Source organism: Hydra vulgaris, chromosome 06, assembly GCF_038396675.1.
Source record: "Hydra vulgaris chromosome 06, alternate assembly HydraT2T_AEP".
Classification (NCBI taxonomy): Eukaryota; Metazoa; Cnidaria; class Hydrozoa; order Anthoathecata; family Hydridae; genus Hydra; species Hydra vulgaris.
Window position 1 is genome coordinate 40,542,171 of NC_088925.1, and position 26,830 is coordinate 40,569,000.

Below are 26,830 nucleotides of genomic sequence, written 5' to 3' on the forward strand. Positions count from 1 at the left end.
TCAGTTAAGACGTCTGATTTTATATACATTATATAATATATATATATATATATAAATATATATATATATATATATATATATATATATATATATATATATATATATATATATATAACTTATAGTGTCATTTAAAAAGGTAATGTTACAAGCAAAAAATAAAAGAAGTTTAATAGGATAAATAAAATTCCGACCTGTCGCATTAGTAGCAAACGTTGTATCTAATTGGAGTTTATCATGATCTAAGACGAGTTAGTAAATTGTATTAAAATAAATAAAAATGATGTAGAAAGATGAAAGTATAATATAAGCTGATAAATAAATGCAGTAAGAAAGTATGATACGTATGGTAAGAAAATATGTGGTGCAGCTTTATAACCTCATCAGAAATTCAAGATCTCGCATATAAATAAATGATCATAATTAAATTATTCAGTCGCTTACATCATAACTGCTTAGCATCTAACTTGATTTATATGCCATTTGTAATGCAGCCTGGTTTCGTTTCTTTAATTGATTTGAATATTTAAGAAAAATGATGGTGCAAAATTGTAACTTCGTTTCATTTCTCAATGGTGGTTCGTTTATTTTAGTTTGAACTTATTATTAATACTTTGTTTTATTGCTGCAATTCTCAATGACCTCAACTACTCAATTTAGCAAACATTCCAAACGTTTCCAAAAATCAGCAAGAGATATGCTCTTCCAAACTTCTAAAATTGCCTTTTACAATTCATCGACATTTTAATATTGTTTCCCTTCTTCTTAAACACGTCTTGCTAAAATGACCCAAATGTTTTTGATGTGAATTAAATTGAAAACGCTGGCCATTCAAATAATTGAAGTTTCTTGCTGGTGAACCATGGAATATTTGAATTTGCTCTATGAATTGGAGCATTATCTTGCTGGAAAATAAAATTCTCTTGAAATATCCTTCAAATGATCATCCAGAAAATTTCTATATTCTTTCTATAGTAATTAGCGGCATATACATTAGCGGCATAAAATTTTTATCGAAGTTGACGAGCTGTAAATACCGGTTTTCTAAATATTTGATGCTTTGAGCAATCATTCGTTGGATCATGAACGAAATTATTGATTAAACGCGGTGAGTGTCTCACCTCGCAATCGATTGTCCTGTTTGATAAACGTAGTGACCTATACGCTTCAATCTTGATTTTTTCTTCTGAAGAAACTGAAGAAATTTTCTGCGTTGACAGCTTTCCTAAAGGTTACAGTTTCAGGAAAAAATTTGTTATTGACTGGTTAAAAAGTAATGAATTTTGCATTAAAATTCTATCCAAAGTAGATCGAGGTGTACTTTCTATTATATAATGCAATTTTCTGTTGTAGCAACTTTTGCTGAGGCTCTTGCGCTGAGAAACGCTATTTTGCGGCGCTTTGCACGAAAAAGGTATTTTTTGAAGTTGGTAAAATTGCAACACCTCATAAAAGTATTTGGATCCTGAAAGTATGGTTTAATTGCTCTACATTCATTGCAACTTGTGGCAAAATGAAAATTCTTCAACCTTGAATCAGGTTTATTTAAGATTTTCCAAAATAAATCTAATAAAGATTTCTGATGCAAAATGTCTGATTTTGTAAAATACGATACATAAAAAAAATAGATTTTTATGGTTTCGTAAAAATATTGCTCTAACAAAGTGGACTTTTTAAATTTTAAAACACGAAAATAATTAATGTAAGTTTAATTTTGGTACAAAACTGCTTTAAAATTTAAAATTAACCATTTAAAATAATTTTATTTATTAATTTAGGTGCTCCAAGAAGTTCATATGGTTACAGAGCACCTTGAAATAGCATTTAACCAGGAAATTCATGCCTTCTTCCATACCATTGTTGCATACGACTAGGCTGGCTTCAAACCACGGAACTCCAGTTCTGAGAGCATAACTCAAACCACTTCACCTCGGCTGCTTCAAATACTATGAAATCAGTAAATTCTGTTAATTTTTTGAATATATATAATAAATATTAAGTTATGTTTACGAGACTAGTTGCTAGTTTATTTTTTTGGTAGTTTCGTTAGTTTCTATTACTTCTCGTTATCGTTATATTGCGTTAATGCAAAAACTAGCCAAATTATAACGACCGTACCACATTTTCGCGGCTCACTATGATTTAAAAACCTCATTTTCAATATGCTTTTAAAATAAACAAATCAGATGTCTTTCATGATTTGTTTTGCTAGCCCAGGTGAAATGATTGCATTTTTCTGTTGCTACCCTAACGCAACCTTATACGATTTATTTGCTTGCTACACATATTTTTGTAATACTCCATATCTTTTTTTTACTATTATTTTTATTTGTAACGCTATAAAGTCAGGTTATCATGGTGACATAGGGTGCTTTGCCTCGACCTATTTAGCAGTAGCTCATAAAACCTAGATGCACACAAAAATGTGATTTGATTTTATATGGTAACGCTAAACTCCTATAAGCCAATGTGGTTAGAAAAACAGTTTTTTTGTTTATTTTTTATTTTTTCTGTAGAAATTGTCTGATTTTAATTCAGCATTTAAAGTAGTAAAGTGTGCAAAATATATAAGGCAGTGCTGACCTAAATCTGTAAAAATCTGTGTATATTTTGTTTTGGTTGGTATTTTTTGAGGCATAAAATGAAGTACATTTTTTTTGATTTTGTAACAGTAGTTTAAATTTTTTCTATTTTAAATTATGTTTTGTAGAAAATTACATTTTTTTGAGTCATTAATGGCTGAATGGTGTTGATTTATAAATTTGGTTCTCATTGGGTGTAATGAGTTTCTTAGATGAAAAACCTCCTAGTGATAAAAGCGACAATGAAGATCTTCCAAGTTTACAATCTATTATCAAGGTATTTAGAAAGTTCTTTAAAGGGCTTGTTTTTTATCAATATATTTTTATAAATTCACAAGGTCAATTACATTTCAGTTGAGGAGTTTACTCATTTTTATAACTTTATTATTTTTTCAACTTCATCCTAACCTTATAACTGAGAAACATCTTTTTAAAGCATAAACTTCAACAATCAAGACAACTACATGGAGGAACAAGTTAAAAAGTTGTTCTAAAAAGTTGTTATACAAAAGTAATTATTAAATAACTTATCTTATAGGATCTCATAGAATTGAATTTTATTGCTTTTTATAATTTTATTTTTATTGAAAAAGTTAGACAAGGTTTCTCTTTTTTTTGAGTTTAATTTTTTTAATTCTTTTAGAGGCTAGAAGAAAATGAGCTCAAAATTCCGACCAAAGAAACTCTTATCAACTCAGAAATACCTGTTTCTATGCGCGATGTCACTAAAGTAATGTCTAATGATGTAGCTGATGCTGGAAAATTGATCGAAGAAAACAGACTATTGTACGATGATTTACTTTGGAGTCAAAATCAGCTTTCTTTAATGAGGGGCGAAAAAAGCTCTTTAAACTCATCAAAGGTTTATTATGATATTTATATTTTATGTGATTGCTTGATTGTTTGTCAAAAGTATATAATCATTTTATACTAAATAAATTAATATATATTAAATTTATTAAATAAATCATTTTTCAAAAACCTAATCATTTTTAATTTATAATCAAATTCTAAATTAATAGTAAATAGTCAATACAAATGAATATAAATGGTAAATTTAATTTAAGTAAAAATTGCATTATGTTCAGTTGCAACATACTTTTCTTATCTGCGCATATAAACACAACAACACACACAAAAAAACACATTATCAACCCTCCGAATTAGGTTCGGTATTCGGTAATGCCAACCTAACTGCTGACCTTAAAGTGTTTGAGATCGGCTAAAAATTGCTATGCTTGTTTCTATGCTTTATGGTAATTCCTTTGTGTCAAAGTTTTTTGCTGACCTGATACCAACTTTTAACAGATTGAGGTTGGCAATTTATTGCCAACCTTATTTTTCCTAATTCCGAGGGTTGTATTATATATATATATATATATATGTATATATATATATATATATATATATATATATATATATATATATATATATATATATATATATATATATATATATATAAATATATATATATATATATATATATATATATATATATATATATATATATATATATATATATATATATAGTGGTGTAGTGGTAATGGTGTGGGTAGTGCTGTAGTGGTAAAGCACTCGCTTCATAAGCGAGAGGTTCTGAGTTCGATCCCCACCACATCCCTGGTAGTACCGCGCTCAACCCGTTTCTTCGCGCAGTTCGTCATGGTTCGTGTTTTGGAGTTATAGAGTTAAGAGAGGGCTATAACCACTATTAAGTAGCCTCCTCATCTGTAGTGGTCTTCTCGGCCTTGAGGGGGTGAATTACAATATATATATATATATATATATATATATATATTTTTTTTTTTTTGCTAGTTTTTCCTATCTTTATAGCATGCAGTATTTTCAGAAAAGGAAGAAAAAAACAAATATTAATGAAAGAAAAAGTTGCTGTCTTATGCCAAATCCGCTGTCGATTTACCAGCAGGCTTGTTGGAACCGAAGATGTTATATATATATATATATATATATATATATATATATATATATATATATATATATATATATATATATATATATAAATATATATATATATATATATATATATATATATACATATATATATATATATATATATATATATTTATATATATATATATATATATATATATATATATACATATATATATATATATATATGTATATATATATATATATATATGTATATATATATATATATATATATATATATATACACCGCTGTATATATATATATACACCGCTGTATATATATATATATATATATATATATATATATATATATATATATATATATATATATATATATATATATATATATATACAGCGGTGGCCAAAAATTAAAGACCACTCATTTTTTTTTCAAAATTTATTTTTGACCTTAGTATAATTTAATTTTGGAAAAAGGTATCAAAAAAAGAAAAACATTTTTAGAAAGAATTTTTATTGTATTTTATATTTATTATAAAAGAATTTATAATATATTTACAAAATAATGTTAAAAAATTAAAAAAATGACTAGTAAAAAATATAAATGGGAAAAAAAATTGGACAAAATTTTAAGACCAGTTTCAAAAATATTTCAAAAAGCAATAAGAAAATAATTTAGAAACGTGTTGTTCCTCCATTTGTTTTCAAGCACTCTTGTACTCGTTCTGGCATTGAATTCATTAAAGTTTTGATTACTTCATCAGGCACATTTTCCAAATGATGAGAGATAGAAGATTTCAAATCATCCAAATTGTAAAGTTGTTCTTTACCAAGCTTGTGATCAAGTCACGACCATAAATTCTCTGTTGGATTCAAGTCTTGACTATTGGCAGGCCATGGAAGCACTTAAATTTTATTAGAATTGAACCAATCGCTAACAAATGCTCTTTATAACACGGCACATTATCTTGCTGGAAAATAAATCCATTTTGCAACTGCCATAAATCAATGCTAGGAATAAGCGAGTTTTCCAAAATTTCGATGTACCTTTCTTTGTTGAGTCTACCATCGAATAAATGAAAAACGCCAACTCCACAGGCACTCATACAGGCCCAAATGCCTATACAAAACAAGGCAGTGAACCACTGCCTTGTTTTGTTCGTTTCAAAATGCATGATTCATTGAACCGTTCGCTTGGAAGTCTACGCAACATTACGCGACCTTTTTTGTTGTCTACCTCAACGTTCATTTCATCACTAAAGACCACACGGCTCCACTGATCTGTTGACCAATTTTTATGTAGTTTGCACCACTCTTTCCTGGCAAATTTTTGTTTTTTATTTAAGTGTGGTTTTTTTGCAGCAGCACGCCATAAATAATTTAAATTATGGAGGACCCTTCGCACAGTTCTAGGGCTTGCTTTCAGACCATTTGACAGTGTCCATTTCGTAGACAAGTCTGTAGATGGTGCTTGCCTTTTTTTTTTCATTAATCTCACTAACGAGCAAACATCACTGTTATTTGAAATTTTATTGCGCCCAGCCCTATGACGATCATTAATTGACCGGGTCTCTTTGTATCGTTGAATTATGTTAATAATGCAAGAGTGAGACCTTCCGAGCTTTTTTGCTATTTGTCTGATGCTATAGCCTTCTTCTTTTAATACAAGAGCCGCGTATCTGTCTTTTTTCTTCAATCTTTGCACGCATTTTTGCAATATTTTTATATCCTTATTGCAATTCAAAAAATAAATGTTTATTTGATATCAAAACTCAGATTTCGACATTTTATTTTATAGCCAACGTAGTAAGCAATTAAGACAGTTAAAAAAAATAATGGATTATTATTTTTAATAAGTGCAAATTAAAGATTTGAAAGTAGTCGTTAAATTTTGTCCAATTTATTTAAAGAAGATTTATAAGTACTCATCAGTTTTTTTAATAATTTAAACACTATTTAATTAGAATTTGATTAAAAAAATTATACCACTTTAATCTGTATGTTTTAATTAACAAGGTTAAAAAAAAAAAATGTAATATGTCAATTAGAATCTTCTTAATTTTAATTTAAAGATTAAGAAACCAACTAAAAAATGAGTGGTCTTTATTTTTCGGCCACCGCTGTATATATATATATATATATATATATATATATATATATATATATATATATATATATATATATATATATATATATATATATATATATATATATATATATATTAACATCTTCGTTTCCGACAAGGCTGCAATAATCACTATTAAAGTTGGAAGTTACTAGAAGAGAAAAGATCAAGATTGTAGAGCAAGATATACATATACATATATATATATTTATATATATATATATATATATATATATATATATATATATATATATATATATATATATATATACATATACATATATATATATATATACATATATATATATATATATATATATAACTATATTTATATATATATATATATATATATATATATACATATATATATATATATATATATATATATATATATATATATATATATATATATATATACATATACATATACATATATATATATATATACATATACATATATATATGTATATATAACTATATTTATATATATATATAACTATATATATATATATATATATATATATATATATATATATATATATATATATATATACATATACATATATATATACATATACATATATATATATATATATATATATATATATATATATATATATATATATATATATATATATATATATATATATATATATATAACTATATTTATATTTATATATATATATATATATATATATATATATATATATATATATATATATATATATATATATATATATATATATATATATATATATATATATATTAATATCTTCACTTCAAACAAGGCTGCAATAATCACTATTAGAGTTGGAAGTTACTAGAAAAAAAAAGTTACTAGTTAAGAGAAAAGATGAAGATAGTAGAGCAGGATAACAATATATATGTATAGACAAGCCTCGGAATTAGGAAAAATGAGGTCGGCAATAATTTGTCGACCTCAATCTTATAGAGGTCGGCATCAGGTTGGCAAAAAAAATTTGATAAGGTCTTGCCATAAAACATAAATATCTCAAACACTTTATAATACATAAAATTAAAAAGTTTAAAATGTTTGATTATATAGTAGCATGTGTATTTGCGATCAAATATTATCAGTATCTTCATCAGCAATTATTAGAACAATCGAACAACAAGCATATTTTATATGCTTGTTGTTCGATTATATAATAAGTGATATATAGGCAAACTATTATTACAAATGATCTCCATGTTGTCATATTCCACAAGTATGCTAAATGTCTCAAGAGCAAGCATGTCCACAGTAGCACCAACAATCAGTATTGTTATGTGTGTCAAGAAGATCCTTTAGATTCACCATCCTCATGTGTAAAGGTAAGGTGGTGTTTTGCAGGAACACATTTTCTTATGAAAATTTTCCTGACAATCATGTTTGTATTTGAGTACATATTTGTATTTTTATCTTTCTTTCTGTCATGACATAGTCCAATGAGCAGCAACAAGCGGATATGTCAAATAATTAATCAAGTTTTGATTCAAGATTTTGTTTTGTATTTGATAATAATTTGTGTACTTGACAGTTGCAAAATGATTTTTAATTTTTGTTTCAATAGATTTATCATTTATTTAAGGCAATCAATGATTGGCTGATAAAATATAGATTTTAAGACGCACGAGACACACATAACAATTACCCAAAAGTTTGGCGTAAAGTTATAACAATCTTGGTTGTAATAAAATTGAATCAACTATCTGTAGGTACTTAAATCTGTTTTAACTAAATCACAAGAACAACCTCCGTAATTCTCTTCATTTTTGGATTGTTTAATAAGCCTTTTTTATATTTGTAGCATTTTTTACTTTTTAAATCTTAAAATTTAGTTCATATTATTGTAACTTGACACATAAATTAGTTGCGACAAAATTAGTTTTAGCTGATTAACACAATTAGAGCTATGAAATTAAGAACTGTTTACAATATAGAATACTATATGATAGTGTATGAAATATAATATTTAATTGCTTCAAAAAATAAAGAAAAATAAATTCAGCAAATAATACATATTAATATATATGTATCCACAAAAATCCATCCAAGTTCTGCAAAAAAACATTCAATCTAAACACTTATGATTGTATGTTTGCTATTTCCGTTACTTATTTATAAAGATGCAACTTTGTAACTTTTAGCGGTACTTACAAATCAAGCTACCCTAATTATTAGGATATATATATATATATTTTTTATTAGGGTATATATATATATATATATATATATATATATATATATATATATATATATATATATATATATATATATATATATATATATATATATATATATATATATGTATATATATTTTATTAGGGTATATATATATATATATATATATATATATATATATATATATATATATATATATATATATATATATATATATATATATATATATATATATATATATATATATATATATATCTGTGTGTGTGTTTAGGTGTTTATGTGTATTGATATTGTTTTGCACGTTTTTTAAGAAAGTGTGTAAATTAAATAAAAGCTATAGTATATATGTATTGAAAGTAAAACTACACGATTTTCAATATTTTATTAAATAAAACATTAAAGTTCGACTGTTTAGTTTAAAAAAAAATGTTGCAGATGTAGCCAAGTACTTATGTGCAATTGAGGCCTGCTGTGTGAGCCTGCATGTTTGGACTACCATTGAAATGGATAGGCTTTTGTACTGATGGTGGGCTCTGATCTGTATAGAAGCACACCTTCTCAATTGAGTTTTTCTCATGTTCAGAATTAGATTCTGATGAAACAATCAATAGAGCAAAATTTCTCTTTGATGCCTTTGATGTTGTTGCTTTCACAGAATATTTTGCAACAACCTTCCGTTCCTTAAGAAAGTTAGTTACAGAGGCCCACATCTCACCTCTTTTTACTCTGGGTATACACTTGAGGTCTATGAGTCTCGGGTCTATGAGGGTCAGGTATCTTGCATATCTCCAGGTCTGTTCTGAATGTAGACTTGAATTTTACCACATAGGCAGGGTCATCATCTGAGCTCTCCATCACCTGAGAGAGATTGCAAAAAGCAGAGAGAACCACAAAGTATGAAACATTTTTCTTGGCCCAGAAGTTCAGTCACATAACTGCAAAAAATATAATCCAATTCACTCAAACGTTTTGCATTCACTTATAAACACAAAAAATGTCCTCATATTCATGCTTACACTCACATACGGACACATTAATTTTCTCTCACATGCACTCAGACCAGTCCGTGAGAAATATATGATGTAAAATATACTTGTAGGGCTTAAGTAGCATTTACAACCTGATGGTATAGCAACCTCTATGCTGTGTTTGGTGAGGATATTCCTCAGTGGTTATTCGTTTTTGTGGACATATTTTATCATGTCTAGAGTTGAGTTCTATCTAGTTAGAATGTCTTTTATAAGCAACTCCTTTTTTTGTCCAAGTTCAATTTGTTTTTGTTCTAATTCTGGACTGTGTTTAAAATGGCCCACTCTCTCTCTACATTTTACCAGGATCAAACATCCTTTTGTGCAGAGATACAGTGGCAGAACCCTGTGCAATGCAGCAGACAGGTTCAATAGGCAGATGTCTTGCAGCAGCAATTATATGTACTGACTTTATTTGAAATCTAATCTCTCACTGCTGTGCAACATGAATAAAATGTTTAGCACATATTTTTTCAAAATTTTTCTCTTGCGAATCTGTAAATGTTAAAAGGGCAGAAGTGCAACAATGTAAACTTTTAAGAAACTAAAAAAAACACCACTACTTCCTCAGTAAGTTTTTGTTAACGGTTTAACAATTTTTTTTTGAAAGGGATAATGTTTTTCATCTTAAAAGTAAACATATTTTTGTATATTTATTTTTAAAAAACCAATTAACACTGTGAACTTCAGCCCTTTTAACATTTAACAAATAATTACTGCTTATTTTATTATGATTTTATTTTTGGGCTATAGAAAATAATATCACAAACTGCAATAAATCTTTACATAGTGTTTATTTATAAATTGTTTATACATTTTAACAAAAATTATAAGGAAAAAAAGGTAAATTACAGAAATTTTATCAGCTATGCTTAATAATTTTCCCTAACATCTTCTGCTTCTCCATCATTGCTTTCTGCTGTAGGCCATTGCAGTAGTTCATTATAAAAATCAATATGGTCATGTGGGATATACTTAATACATTTTCTTAAGTCATTCAATTTACCAGATGTTATTGGAACCTTTCCATTTGGGTAAAGAAGCTGTTCTGGTACATCTTGTTTTATGGCTTGGTAAAATTTTTGTGTGCGTCTACTATGTACTGCCAACTCAGTTACTGCTGCTTGCTTAGCAACTTCATTAAGGTGAGGTGATTTTATCTTCAGCTTTAACTCTTCGCATATGCAGCAAGTGTCTACTTGATGTTGCCCAAAACCTAAATGAAAGAAAAAAACAATTTCATAGAAGTTGTGAAATTGTAAACAATTTTATCATTGTTAAAGTAAGAAGACTTGAAGAAGATAGCCATCTGGACTCTAAAATTACAAAAAAGGTAAAAAAAGCATGGTGGATTGCTTACAGATAAAAATTTCATATTTGAGAGCAACAATTGCAGTAGACATTCATGAGAAAAGAAGAGTGAACATAGGTGGTAAATTCAAAAGAATGAATTTAACAACTGAGGATCTCAGAGCCTTGATGAAAAATGCAGAAAAATCAGAATACAATATCATTGTAAGGATGGGTAGCATGTCAGCAGGTAGCTTGAAATGATTAAAGCAATTGTAATCATTTTCAAGCTTTTATCGTAATTTATCGTAGCATTTTAAAAAAATCAAAAAGCTATAGATATTCCCAGCTTCTAATTGTAAAAACAAAGAAAACAATATTAAGCATAAAAAATTGTTTTGGACATTCCAGCTATACAACTTTTTTATTGCGCACATGATTTGATACCATTTGGAAAGCAAAGTAAATACTATGCGTTTTGATTTGCCATCTTCCATATATTTGTTGAAAAATGTCATTTTAAACCACCATTTTAAACAAATTTATTTAAACCAACCCAAAATGTCAACAAGGAATTTTTTAAATGTGATATTTGGGCTCAGCATCCTTGAGAGCACAAGAATTCACCAAGCATTTATGAGATTTCTAAAAAAAAGTCCAACCTTATTAAAAAAAAAAAAAAAGAACATTAAAAACAGGAAAAGCATGAGTATGAGAATATTAATGATAAATATCGTAGCAAAAAGTTTAAATGATTTAATCAATTGGCAAATAGTGGAGATCAGTGAACCATTACTTGTTTTGTTTATTAACAAACCAATTATTGCCCAAAACTTACATATTTATGGTCAATCTATTAAATGCATTGTTTAATTAGTTACTTTTTCTTTTTTGCACAGTATCTTCATCGACATCACAACTATTTCCTTTATAAAGTAAAAAATTACTTTATAAGGGAAATAGTTGGAAAAAAATACTTTATAAAAAAAAATTATAGGTAGCCTAGTCTAGGAAACAAAATAGAGTTTAAGTTAAAATACGATAAGTAATTGTAGACTACCCTAAAAATGTCATTCTATTTTCTTTGACCTACAAATATTTATAACCTAAACAAGCAATCAACAACTTAGGTCTATAGGCCAACTATAAATTACAGAGCCTAAATCTGACCTAATTTTAGACAAGTTATTACAATTTGGCATAGACCTGTCATTAAATTAAGAATTATTGTGTATTATCTCTTATCTGCTTGGATCTCTGATAGACTTTGCATCAACTTTTTGTCTCCTGTGGTTTTCATATGCCACACCAGTAAGCCTAGATTTCTTAATCTTGTGTTTTTATAATCATCTGGGTTTCTTATCTTTTTATAACATGTATGATCAGACTTCCTACCACTATCTCCAACTTAAAATAGCTGTTAATCAATTTAAATTACTATTTAAATAATCAAACGTAATATATCAACTTAATTTACCATGCTGTTGTACAATCAAAACAACAAAGTGAGGTTATGTTTGATCTGCTGTCTTCAGCGCAAAGTTTCTTGTTTTTTGTTAAAAGGGCTGAAGTCTGGACTTCAGCCCTTTTAACAACAACAAAATTTTTTTTAGACGCTGTACAGGCTAAAGAAAACTTTTGACAGACACCTTTTTAACACAAAATGATGGAGCTATCCTTTGAATATACAAATTTGCAAAAAAGTCAATTTTGTAAAATATGTGACTTCCGCCCTTTTAACATTCACTAATTCTTGTGTCTTCATTACAGTCCACAGTGGGCCGCTATGTACAAAAGTCAAAATTTTGACATGATTTAATCTGTCTGAAAGTTATATACAATGTTCTATATATATATATATATATCTAATTAAAGTTCTGGAGTTTTTTTATTATATTTGTTGTTAAATAATTCTTAATCATCTTTCCGGAATAGCTTTATAATAATTTGATGAAAAGTTGACAATTTTCTTATAATTTTGTTTACCTTGTTACACAGTTTTATTTAATTATTTTTGCATAGCAACAGTATTGATTGCTGATTTATTAAAATTTAACATTTTAAAGGTAATACTTAACCTCAGTTGTGGATGCTAATGTCATTTTAAGGTGCAATAGATGAATATTAGAATAGGTATTTCACAAAAATTAATTTGATTACTTAAATGTACCAAGTTAAATACATCTTTTTTGGGGCGAGTTAGGGCAGCAGATGAATGGTCATAAACTGTTCTTTAACATTTAAGGAAGCCAACTCACTTGGTTTTATGGATGTAGACAGACATATTCGAGCTACAAATTGAGTACAATTTGATTGCTATGGTACCAAATTTTTCATAGCAACAACTTATTTTTATATTAACATTATTTTAAACAGTTATTTATTCGCGCTATGTTCACTATATTAAATACGTATATTAAAATGAGATTCGCCGTTCTTATGGAAGTCATAATTTTAATTGGTTACTACAGATACCTAATTGTTTTAATTATTTTTGCATAATAACAGTGTTGATTGCTATTTCATTGCATTTTAATATTTAAAAGGTAATAGCTTAGCCACAGTTATGGATGGTACGGTCATTTTAAACTGTAATAAATGAATAATAGAATTGGCTTAACACAAAAGTTTTATTTCATTATTTAAATGTGCCAAATTTAAAGTATTGTGACTGAAATTTTAAAACTAGATGTACTACTGCTGAAAAAGTATGTCATCTTTGCCACATTTTTATCAGCTCTGCCAAATAATGCAAATGCATTTCAAAAGTATTGCCTTGAGGTAAGTTTATTTGTCAATATTACTTCTATACTGAGCTGTGGCTAACTTAGCTTTTGTAACTACATGATTGATTGCCTTCTTTTAGGTACCTCATTTGTTTGTACAGAGCTACCCACGGTATTACATTCCGTAAAGTTGGGTCAAGATATTATTAAACAGACATGAGGTTGTGAGGAGAATGGTCTTGCCTATTGGCATGCTCTCTGAAAAAGCACAGGAAGCACAAAACAAGGATTTCAAATGTTTCCGTGAAAACTACACACGCAAATGCAGTCGTTTGAAAACTAACTATGATGTATTATGCCAACTTTTGTGCTCATCAGACCCGATAATCAGCAGCATGAGGAGGTTAAATTCTCAAAATTCAAAATCTCAACTCCCAGAAGGAGTTTAGTGATTTGTTTCAGGCTCCGACTGTTGACTCACCCAAAATATGATTTCTTTTTTTATGCATGTATATATGTTTTATAAATTGTCAATGTGTTTCAAATTGTCAATGTTTTATTGCAATATTTTTTGTTTTCATTATTAATGACCTAAACCTTTACTTAAAATTAATTACCTAAATATTTAATATTTAATAATTATATAAAATATGGCGGTTAAAATCCAATAAAAATTTGTTCAAAAATCCATTTATCTGTGTGTAACTAAGGAAAGTATCTGGTTGTTAAGCAATATAAGTATCCATAGCAATTGAATTAAAAAAGTTATGACTTACATATAAAGTATGACCTCGTACTGGTACTCATGCCAAATTGAGTGAATATAGCACTCATAAAATATCTGCAACTATCAAAATAGGTTGTTGCTGTGTAAATTAGGTATCCATAAACTAGATAACCATAGCAACCAATTGATAAATATTCCCCCTTACAAGAACCTCATATTAATGCAAACCTCATATTAATGCACAAACTAATTTTAATGTATATAACACACATAAAACATCAGCAACTCTTAAGATTGGTTGTTGATAAGCAAAATTAGGTATCCATAGCAACCAAATATAAAAATATCAATTTCATAAGAAGCCCAAACCTCATATTAGTATTCATGCCAAAATTAGTAAAGAAAGACCTTATATTTAATTAGTTATTAATTTTGTCCATTAAAAGTTAATTCTAGCCCACTGTGCAGTAAGAGAATGTGCAGTTCTTATTTTTCAACAATGTAAAGCACTGTAACTTTGAGGTAATTATGATTACTCAGAGATGTCTAGTAGTTTCTGGTGAGGGCAACAGTTGGTGCATGCTGTAACACCGTCATCTTTATATTCCTCTCCTCTTGATACAATTGATATATTTTTTTGTGGGGGCTTATACATGCAGTCATTCATTGTGATTTTAATAACATTCTCCAGACCAACATCTTCCACAATACTAATTGGGTTGCAGTTTGTAGCTATCCACTTCACAACGGTATTTTCGAGTTTGTCTTTCTTTTGTTTATCTAAAGTTCTCCCAAATGCTGCACCCATTGAAATCTGCAGATGACCTTTCTCTACTGTTTGCTTGGGTGGGTGATTTGCTGGCATTAATGATGTGTATTGAGTTTTTTTTTTAATTCTAATTCACTCCCAACAAAGCTGCAAAAAACCACTATTAAGATGGGAGTAGAAAACAAAGAATAGAGTTAAAGAGCAATGAAACAATTGACAGAAGACTTGAAAAGTTGTAGGTTGTATGAGTTAGGAAAAGATAAATATAGGAGAGAGTTCCATAGAGTTAAAGTGTAAGGAAAAAAACTGGAGGAATAAAAGTTTTTAGAGCATGCAGGGACAGATACAGTAAAAAGATGCGACTTTGTTGAATGATGAGTTAAGTGAGAACAAGTTTTGGTTGATAGAACTAGAGATGGTAGCTCCTTTAAACAGCGACATGATAGTATATGTCATAAAGAGAAAGAGATGCAACATTGCAATGTTGGGCTCAAACTTGGCAGATATAGCTGGTCTAACTATGTTTACAATGCGTTTTTGGATCTTTTCTAAAGGAGAAAGAGCATTAATGTAAGAACCAGCCCAATTATGACCACAGTATTCCATACAGGGATGAATAAGATATTTGTAAAGGTTGAGAATAGAATCAGGAGTAAGATAATGACAAGCACGATAATGAGAAGCAACCCTAGCTAGCTTTGCAATCAGTTGTCTATATGGTTTCCTTGAGCGGTCAGTGAACGATTATCCAAGTAGACATAAAAAAGAGAACTCAGTGAGATGGTTGTTGTTATGTTATTGCTATATTTTGCTTAAAATAAAGCAATAGCATAAGTTCACACTAAAGTTTTAAAATGATTTGATTATTTTATAATTCAATTATTATTATAAATTATAATTTAATTATTATACAATTTTAAAACAATATAAAACAAGCAAATAAAACTATATACATAATAAAAATTTAAAGTTCATTGACTAATATTAACAAGATTTGAAGACCAAGAAAACAGCAGACAACTTAAAAAGCTGTAAGTTGTGAGAGTCAGGAAAACATGAAGATGGGATAGAGTTCCATTGCACTAATGTTTAAGAATAAAATTAGACAAGAGTATAAAGAAACAGTCACATTAGAAGATTTGGGTGAATGGTATGTCGCACAACATTGGATTTTGGTATGTGAAACAAGAAATGACAAATCTAAATATTATAACAGTATTTTTTTTCTTTTTTTTTAATAGATGAATAAGAAATTTAAAGAGGTGAAGAATAGATCAGGTTTAAAAAAATGGCATGCAAGATAAAGTTAAAATATAACTTTACTTTGCAATTGATTGCCTATATGGTTTTTCTCAAGAGATTTAGTGTCGGAAAAAAAAGTGTCAGAAAAAAAAAGTCAGAGGAGACATAGAGGACTTGGTAAGAAGGTTGCCATCCATCAGTATAGTAATCAACAATATTGCCATCCATCAGTATAGTATCAACAATATTGTGATAATTATTTGTAGTTAGAAATCAATTTTTGTATGGGTTGAACCAGAACTGTGTATATTAGGCTGTTCTAAGCAATCAAAAAAGATGATGATGTTTTGTCAAGATTAAAGTATATAGTTGTCTAATCAACAAATAAAACTTAGGGTAAGATTTTCAAAAAGATCGTTCATAAAGATAAGAAACAAAACAGAATTAAGGATGAAATCTTGTGGTACCCTATAGGTTAGTCTAAATGAAGGAGAGTGTCCATCAAAGATGAGTTTGTTACTACAATCAATAATTTTTAATTTTTTTTCAGATACCATATGAAAAGAGCTCATGGAGAAGACCTTCATGCTAGATTTCATCAAAAGTCTTTGATATGTCAAGAGCAATAGCCCTTGCCTCGCCAGTTCTGTTTCATGCATGACGGAACTTTTCTGTTATTATGGTTGACACGTCAGCAGAAGAATGAGTGGACCCATATCTGTGTTAAATGTCAGAGCATGTGTTAATCGAAGAGAGCAAATAGTTTAATCGTGATTGAATTGTTTAGAAAGTATTAAATTAAGTTCTAGAGAACATTTTTGTAAGACTGTAACAAGAATGTTGTACTACAAATTGTGAAAGAGTCAGAAATAACTTTAGCATTAGAAGCCAATTCCTAGTTGGCCCAATCATAAATAGCAGTTACCTGCAAACTCATTGGAAGTAATTGTAATAAAAATGCAAGTAATGTTAATATCAAACAATATTGAATTAATTTTAAAATCACTTGATAATCAATTCATTTTTATTTTTTTTGCTGTCTGCAAAGTGGTAACTCATTAGTTAAGTTAAATTGATAGAAGTAAATTAATTGTTCTTCTTTTTTTTTTTTTATAAACTTTTTTTACTCTGTAATTATGAAATGTCATAAACATCAATAAACCCATATGAAAAAAATCACGCTAAACATTGGCAAAAGTGCTTTTTAATGATCAGTTTAACAATCATTTCCTAAAAACAAGTTTTACATTAAGTTAGAAAAGGTGTTTTTTGGACTTATTTTCAATATTTTATGACTTTATATGGGTTAGAACTTGCATAGTTATAAGTGATAGGGTAATAAAATATGGTAATAAAATAATATGAGTTAAAACTTGAAAAAAACTTTGCAAGTTTCAAGTTGTTTTTCATGATAAAAAATTACAGGGGTATTCACAAAAAATTAATCAGGGTGCTCTTTCAATTAAAGCAACTAGTTGTAAAATTAATTACAATCTGAAATGTAACTATTTATGACAATGTCATGAAAATTTATTTCTTTTTATGTTAAATTTTAACACAAAAGAAAAATAAACTTTTTTTGAATTTTTTCAATTTTGAGTTTAAAAAAAAAGTTTTATTTTGTTTCTATTTATTTAATTTATGTTCTTTTTTTCATTTAATTTTTTTTTGAAAATAAGTATTTAAATATGTATCTGTTCAAAAAATAGTTACATATATAATATTAGTTATAACGTAGTTAAAATAGCAAAAAAATAATAATTTAATACATTAACATAATTATTATGGTTTGAAAAATAAAAAGTCTTCAATTTATCTTTTACTTTATTTATTGTAGTTTATGTATGCAATAAATTATTAAAATTATATAAAAAATAAAAAATAAAGTTGTATGAGTTGTGAAAATGAAAAATATGAATTAATTATTATGCATATAAATATGATGAGTAAATGAACACAGTTCATGAAGAATTATGAATCACAAGGATAAATATTTTTTTACTTATATGATAAATAATTCCCTTGATTCATAATTCCTCATGAACTATGTTCATTTAGTAGTCATTCTTTAAATACTTTATAAATAATTCATATTTTTATAATAAGTCACAATGTTTCATGCTGATTTTTTGGCATATATTATTAAATCAACAATTTTTTTTTGATTATGTTATACTTATGAGAATTCTTTTAGAATTGAAGGTTTTAAAATTAGTTCTGCTAATTTAGTTGTTTTATAGTTTTTCACATTGAAAATGTTTTTCTTTGAATAACAAAATTAAATAAAACTGCTTTGATAGTAAAATCCTTGTAATAACCTTTTTCTTTTTTCTTTTTTTTCTTTTTAAGTATTATTTTGTATATAAATATAAAATTTTATTTTAATTTTAAACAATTGCTGTTGTAGTTGCAACTGTTGTTGCATGCAACTTTTGTTTGAGCACACTTTTTGAATTGCATTACTTTAAACAACTATTAAAAATGCTATATAGTTTATATTTTTAAAAAGCTTTACAATTTTTTTTTTTGCAATAGAAAATGTTCTCTCTTTTGTTGTTTATTTGAGTACATAGTGTTTGAATTGAGTGTATATTAAAAATATGTTGTTTTTGATTAAGAAAGTTTGATTGTATATAAATTGAACCTCATTAATAATAAATGTTTTTTAAAAAGTTTTGGTTAATTTTTTTTTTTAATGTCAGTTAAATTCTTGAATGTCAATAAAAAATTTTTATTGCTATTATTGCTAATATTTTATTTCCATTTTTATTATTTATATATTTTAATTTTTTTATTAATAACACTAATATCTAATATTATGTTTTTAATTGTATTGTTATTCTTGTTAGGTTTATAAATTTTTAATATTTTTATTATTTATTATTATTTAAAATTATTTATTATTACACATTTGGCTTAAGTGAATTGATATTCAGTGTTTTATGTTTGTTATTATTTATTATTATTTAAAATTATTTATTATTACACATTTGGCTTAAGTGAATTGATATTCAGTGTTTTATTTTTGTTTTTTTAGTTACCTCTTTATAATGATTATATGAGAATGCAATCTCCAGTTAATTCTTCGTATAATAATGAAAATGTGAGGATTCAGTCTCCTGTTAGTTCTTTCTTGTCTGTTGAAAATTATATTCTTCAAATTAACCAGCTGAAGCAAAAAATTGAGGATGACCACTCAAATTATAAGCGAAAGTTACATGCGTACCAAGAGGGACAAGAGAAGCAAACTGAGTTAATTCAAAAACTTCAAAGCAAAGTAAGGAAATTATCTTCTTAATAAAATTTTTTAGTTGTTTAAATTAGTTTTAATGTTTGTTAATAGATTTTTATTGTTTTGTGTGTGCGGTTTTAAGTTAAAATTTTATGATGCTTTAAAACTATTTGTCTTAAACATTAAAGTTTTGAGAAAATTCACAATATTCGTGGATGATACTTATTTACTTTTTGTGGAGGATACTTATTTACTTTTTGTGGAGGATACTTATTTACTTTTTGTGGAGGATACTTATTTTTTATTTTCTCTTCAAGTTGTCATTCTCAAACCTAATAATTCCAAATCTTAGCAAACAAAATTGCTGCGCAAAGAGTGGTACTGAAACTTGTTGGGTTTCAACATTGTACCTTCTGCTTATTGATCAAGCACTCTTCATCTACAATTTTAAAAAAATCATTCTATTAAAAGAGATAAGTGTTTCTGTGTATTATTTTTTTAGGTCAAATATGACGTTGAAAAAATCTGCATGCAAAATTTTATTAAAAGTTTAGATTTTGTTGAGAATAAATAATATCCATTATCATCTCTTACTAAACTTGTTTAATTTACAATCAAATTTTTTTGGGTTTTATTTTTGTGGATAGAATTTAAGGATTAATTCTTTCTCTCTGAATGCTTCATGGACACAATTTGCTTTATAGCTTAATCTTTATTATCTTGCAACATTATCTTGCAACAATATTTTGCAACACAGAGTGATGGAAGCAGTATCTTGCAACATAAAGTGATGGAACCAATATCTTGCAACATAGAGTGAAGGAAGCAGTGAGAATTCAAGGCATACAAGTATGCCATAAATTCTTTTTTGTTTTGTCTGCCTAATTTTTCACCAGCTTTATCTTAAAAGAAAATCTTGGAGTATTTTTATAAAAACCAAAACTTTTGTGCAAATTATAAGTATTACACAGTAAACCTGAACAATGCTCTTTTTAATTGTGTATAATTCATTTTGTTAGCTTTTTCTTATTTATTTAGTCTGCCAGGTTCCGATTGATTCTTGCATAGGTGCTAGGTTCCAATTGGCCCTTGCATAGTTATCTGATCTTTATATACTCTCTTATACTTAAGTTCAAAAAAGATAAGTTCAAATATTTACAAGCATATAGTTAAATATATTAGATAATAATGCTACCTGTTTGCTTTCTTTACAGAGACATACAATTTATTTGTTAAAACAACCCTTGCATCAAACATTTCTAAACGGTTTTTAAAATTTCTAAAAGTCCTAATTTCATAATAGAATTTAAAGTTATTAAGGTAGCCATGCCAGAGTCATTTCTTTACAGTAAAGTCAATTTGTTTGAATTATTTTGGTTTTTTAAAAGTGTCTTTGTTTTTAATATTAAAACTTTTTTGCTTTTTAAGACATGTACAGTTAATATAAAGCCTGACATCACAATTTAAAATTGGAAGATGACTTTTACTTTAGAATGCTTTTTTTCAAACAACAAATGCTAATTTTATGTTTTAAAGTTAATAATGTGTCACAATTTTTTTTTGAAATGGTTTATACATTTTACAAGTATGGATAAACATTATTCAAAAATTTCTTAATTTTTTTTTGTAATATACCAAATATGAAAGTAAAAGTAGGGGAGATGGGGGCGCATTGATCGCCGGGGCAGTATGATCTTTTGGCTTTTACTTGTTCATTTTTGCCTTACTAGAGGTTGCAATTTAATTAACCATTATGCTTCCCTAATTGATTATTCGTAATATTTTTTCATAAGGTTATCAGCGTCAAAAAAAATAAAGAAAATATTGTTTTTCGTCATAAAAAGTGATTTTTTTAAATCGTACTATAATTCAAATATATTTTTATTTAGATGTCTATATGGGTTAACAACAATTTTATTTTAAATTTGTAAGTGTTAGGTGTATAATATAATATATAATTTTTATTTGGCTGCAATTTATACAGTAGATATTGCTATCAATATGTTACCTATACCTATTGGGGTACATTGATCTTTGACTATGCGGGGCCCATTGATCGGAGGATCAAAGTGCCCCATAGAAGACGAAGTGCCCCATGTTTTTGTTTATAAGCAATACAGTTAAACGAATGGAATTGTATTTATAATTAAAAAAAAAACTATATATAAACAAACAATAGCTTTTAGCATTTCATTTTTTAAATCTACTTATGTTATAAGCTAGTAATAATAATACTATTATTTTATAATATCAAAAGAATAATATTTAACATAATAATTAAAAAATATTTAACATAATATTATTATGTTAAATATTAGCATTTATTAAAAACATATGTTTTTATTGATATATTTTTTACAGATCTTAAAATGGTTAGAAATAGAATTTAAAAAACAAATAAAGTTGCTATACCAAGTGAAACAATGAAAGTAGCTGTTAATAAAGTTTTAGAAGGAACACAACTGAATGTTGTAGTACGTCAGTTTAACATAGATAGAATGACTTTAAAAAGATATTGTCGTAAAAAGAGGCTTAATCCAAATGAAGCTTTCAAGCCTAACTACAACAATAGACAAGTTTTTACAGCAGAAGATGAAAAAAGTTTATCAAGTTATTTACTAATTGCATCAAAAATGAACTATGGCCTTTCAACTAGGTCAACACGATTATTGTCATATGAATTTGCTTTAAAAAACAATAAGATATGCCCATCATCATGGATCAAAAATAAAATTGCAGGCATTGATTGGTTGCAAGGTTTTATGAAAAGACAACGAGAGTTGTCTCTACGAACACCTGAAGCAACGAGCTTCGCTCGATCAACAGCTTTTAACAAACACACTGTAAGAGAGTTTTTTCAAAATCTTAAAACGGTAAGAAATCGATATAAATATAATCCTAACTGTATATATGTTGATGAAACTGGTTTAACAACCGTTCAAAAGCCGGTAAAGATTTTAGCTGGTAGAGGAAGCAAACAAGTTGGAAGATTCACATCTGCAGAACGAGGAACATTGGTAACTGCATGTTGTGCTTCTAATGCTATTGGAAATTCCATTCCTCCATTATTTATTTTTCCTAGGGTAAAGTTTCATGATTACATGATTAAGGAAGGACCTCCTGGATGTGTGGGATTTGCAAATCCTTCTGGTTGGATGAACTCAGAAATTTTCATAGAATGGATTAAACATTTTGTTAAATATTCAAACTGTTCTCAGGAATCTCCAGTTTTGTTACTTCTCGACAGTCATGAAAGTCATATTTCTGTTAAAGGCTTGGAGCTTGCAATTCAACACGGAATTACAATGATAAGTTTTCCTCCCCATTGCAGCCATAAATTGCAGCCATTAGATAGAACTGTTTTTGGACCATTGAAAAGGTTTTACAATTCTGCATGTGATAATTGGATGGTTTCAAACCCAAGACCAATGACCATTTATGATATTGTTTCAATAGTTCGAGAACCGTATACAAAAGCTTTCTCACCATCTAATATACAGACAGGATTTAGAGTAGCTGGCATTGAGCCATTCAATTCTGAAATTTTCAAAGATGACGAATATTTACCATCATCAGTTACAGATAGAGCTGCTCCAGATACAGTTACTATCACTCCTGTCAACAACATGGAATACTATAATCTCACCTGAGGTTTTAAAACCTTACCCAAAAGCATCTGCCAGAAAAAAAAAAGTTAAAAGTAGGCAGTTAAAAACAAGGATCTTGACTGATACTCCTGTCAGAAATGAAATTCGTTTGTCAAAAGAAAAGAAAATTTTGAAGCAAACCAAAAATCAACAAAAAGTCTTCACAAAAGATAAGAAAGAAACTAAGAATTACTTGCTTAGGAATAAAAAACAATGTAAACCAAAAGCTGCTTCACAACTTGACTTTCACAAATGATGAAATATTCTTAATCAAAATATTGTACTTTTAACAAGTTTTGTAAACTTAAAAGTTGTATTCTTATTTCAGTCTTTATATTTCAGTTCTTATAAATTTCAAGTTATTGTAAAGTTTTAAACGTATATAAAGCGGGTAGCTTATAGCTGCTGTGATTTATACATTTTTTAATTAAAAATTAGACTAGTGGGTTTAACTGCTATATTTAAAAAATAATTAAAAAATTTAGATGTATTATATGTTATACAATATTACCCTTTGACTAAATTATTTACAAGATTTAGTTATAGAAGTGTTAAACGTTTAGATAATATTACGCATATAAGATCAATGTGCCCCAAGTTGGAGATCATAGTACCCCATAGTTTGGGGTACATTGATCTTTTGAGAGGGTTGTTTAAAAGTTAAAATTATTCATGTTTATCATTTTTTTAAATCAAAATATTTATATATTCCAAAAACCAGATAGTTCTACATGTGTTTCGTAGTTAATAAGTTTTTACATCTCTTTCAGGTTCTGCGCAATTTTCAAAACACTGCCACGGCGATCAATGCGCCCTCATCTCCCCTAAACATGTAACCTATCATTACTAAATTCAGAAAAGTTTTCAAATTATTTAGATTACGAAAACAATGTCCTTTAGGAAGTTATTAAAAAATACCATGCAAAAGAGGTTTCACTAATTGTTGACTGAAGAAAAAGATGAAATAGTTTATTAGTGATGATTTTTCAGTTTTTAAAGTCAAAAGTTCATTAGAAATGTATTCAATGCCGGCCACTTAATGTCTATACTGCATATTTGATTTTCAATGAAGACAAAATATCACACATGACATTGTTGCTGCTCTTAAACCATTCAAATTGTCTGTAGTTTTTGACAAAAATATTTCACTTTTCTAAAATATTCAAATTTATAATAAACAAGCTAAAAATGATTTTAAGACATTTTGAAAAAAGAACTCAGAGAAACTTTGTAAACTTGTGCAAATATCTTTCTAATCCTGAATGTTTCTCTGGTAATGAATTGTTTCATAATTTCATTTCAAAGAAAATTATGATCTATGAAGTTACTAGAAAAAAAACTAAAAAAAAAATTTATTTTTTTTAATGCCAAATTTTAATTTTTTTCCTGCTTTATTGATGAAATTAAAACCCAGTGTAGGCTCAAATAAATAAAATATAAGATAAATAAAAATAATATTAAATATAAAATAATATATGTTTATTAAAAGCAGTAGTAATATAAATTTACTGCATCATATCTATTATTTCAATCTTATAATCTTGATTTAAAACATTTTTATTAAAGAAATTTAAAGTAACTTTGATATAAGTAAATGAACAGTTATATAATATAAATATAATTTATTATGATTTAAAATTAAATTGTTATATTTTCAAGATGTATACATTCCTAACAAAAATTAAACCTAATAAGTTTTTTAACTATACAAAGTAAAACAAAAATATTGACAAAAATATTGCCTAAACTGAACCTAAATATTTATAAGTTAAAAAATTTTTTATATAATGATTAAATTCATAAAAAGTTTTGCTAGTTTTTTTTAAAAAAAGGCTTTAATTGAAATAATATTTAAATAGTTATGAGAAAATATATATAAAATATATCATATAAAAAAAAGTATAACCTTTCTATTTTTGGTTTAAAAATATGCATGATAAATTCCTTACGAAAATAATTTTTTATATAGGTTCAACAGTACAAAATGCGAAACAATGAACTCGAGATGATTGCAAATGATAAATCAAATGAGTTGGAAGAATTGCGTGATAAGGTGAGTGGAACCTATTTTAATTTTGTTTAACAAAAAGTTATGTTGCCCTATGTTTGTTTGAATTTTTTTTTTTTTAATAAAAGCAGAAAATGGTGTTGGATTATTAAAAAAAAAAAACAAAGCTTATTTAGAGTCTAGTCTTTTTTTTTTTTTTTCAACAGATAAGTTAAGTGTGTTACTTCCAGGAATAGGGATTTGAACTGAGCAAATTTATTTGAGCAAAATTTGTCAAAAGTTACATTTTTATAACGAATTCAAAATAATATAGTTCAAGAACATTTTATATGAACAAGTTTCTTGTTCATATAAAATGTTCTTGAAAAAATCAAAAATTTCATGAATTCTTTTCAGCTTTCAACTTATATTTAAAACAAATTTTGGAGATGAATGCCTTATAATATATAAAAAATAAAATATATAAAATACATTAAATATATAAAAAAATTCAAATAAAAACTGATCAAATTAATATAATTTTTTTTTACATATCTGGGTTTGATTTACATTAGTTCTGACTGGCATTTTTTTAAACAAGTTTCCTATGCTTTTGGACCACCAGTGAAACATTCTTGATCTTTATTGTAACTATAAACTAAGTCTTAAGACCAATGTTTCTCTCTATGTTATCATTTGAAACATTTAATCTAAATCATTGATATTTTCATTCGGAAATTAATTCTAGTTTTAGTTTTTATTCAGTTTAGAGGCAAAGTTTTTAGTCCTAGTTTTTATTCAGTTCATGTTAAAATAATTTTGGTTCTTGTTTTTATTTGGTTCAATTTTCGTTTGTTGCATAAATTTTGTATCTCGTCTAATTTTAATGCAATATAATTTATAAAAGAAGTAGGACTTAGCGCTATTTACTTGGTGCTAAGTGAACACAAAAATGTGACAACTTAATTAAATGTATAATTATACACCCAGTGCCATGGCTAAGGGTTTAGAGCCCCTCCCCCCCACCCCCTCCCCCTCCCTCCAAAAAAAAATTAGGATACAAATCAGGCAGTGCATGTATTTTTGGATTTGAAGTGAAAAAATAATCCAAAATTCCTAAAAAGGGCGCAGTATAATTTATTATTAATCCGACCATCAAGCCATATTGTGAAGCCCCTGCCTTTTAGATATGAGGTCACAAAGTTTTCTTGTAAAACAGTAAGTTTTTCATTAAGTAGGCTAGTAATTTTGGCATAAGCAGGCATTAAAAATTTAGAATCCAAAATTAACAAATTTTTATAACTTACATTATCCACCAATGTCACTGGATTACATGCAGGGTTGCAAAAAAAACCTTTTTATTTGGAAAAAAACCAAAAACCATG

The 26,830-nt window shown here is 27.2% G+C and overlaps 1 protein-coding gene across 1 annotated transcript in view; it reads left to right on the forward strand.

The window, feature by feature from the left end:
• The first annotated feature begins 2,225 nt into the window (after nucleotides 1-2,225).
• LOC100204705 (rootletin) overlaps nucleotides 2,226-26,830 on the forward strand; it is a 58,414-nt gene continuing 33,809 nt past the window's right edge. Inside the window, exons 1-4 of the mRNA XM_065800149.1 lie at nucleotides 2,226-2,856; nucleotides 3,223-3,441; nucleotides 19,617-19,856; nucleotides 25,428-25,511. Of these exons, the coding sequence (XP_065656221.1) occupies nucleotides 2,779-2,856; nucleotides 3,223-3,441; nucleotides 19,617-19,856; nucleotides 25,428-25,511 (621 nt within the window). The 5' untranslated portion in view covers nucleotides 2,226-2,778. The remainder of the gene's footprint in view (nucleotides 2,857-3,222; nucleotides 3,442-19,616; nucleotides 19,857-25,427; nucleotides 25,512-26,830) is intronic.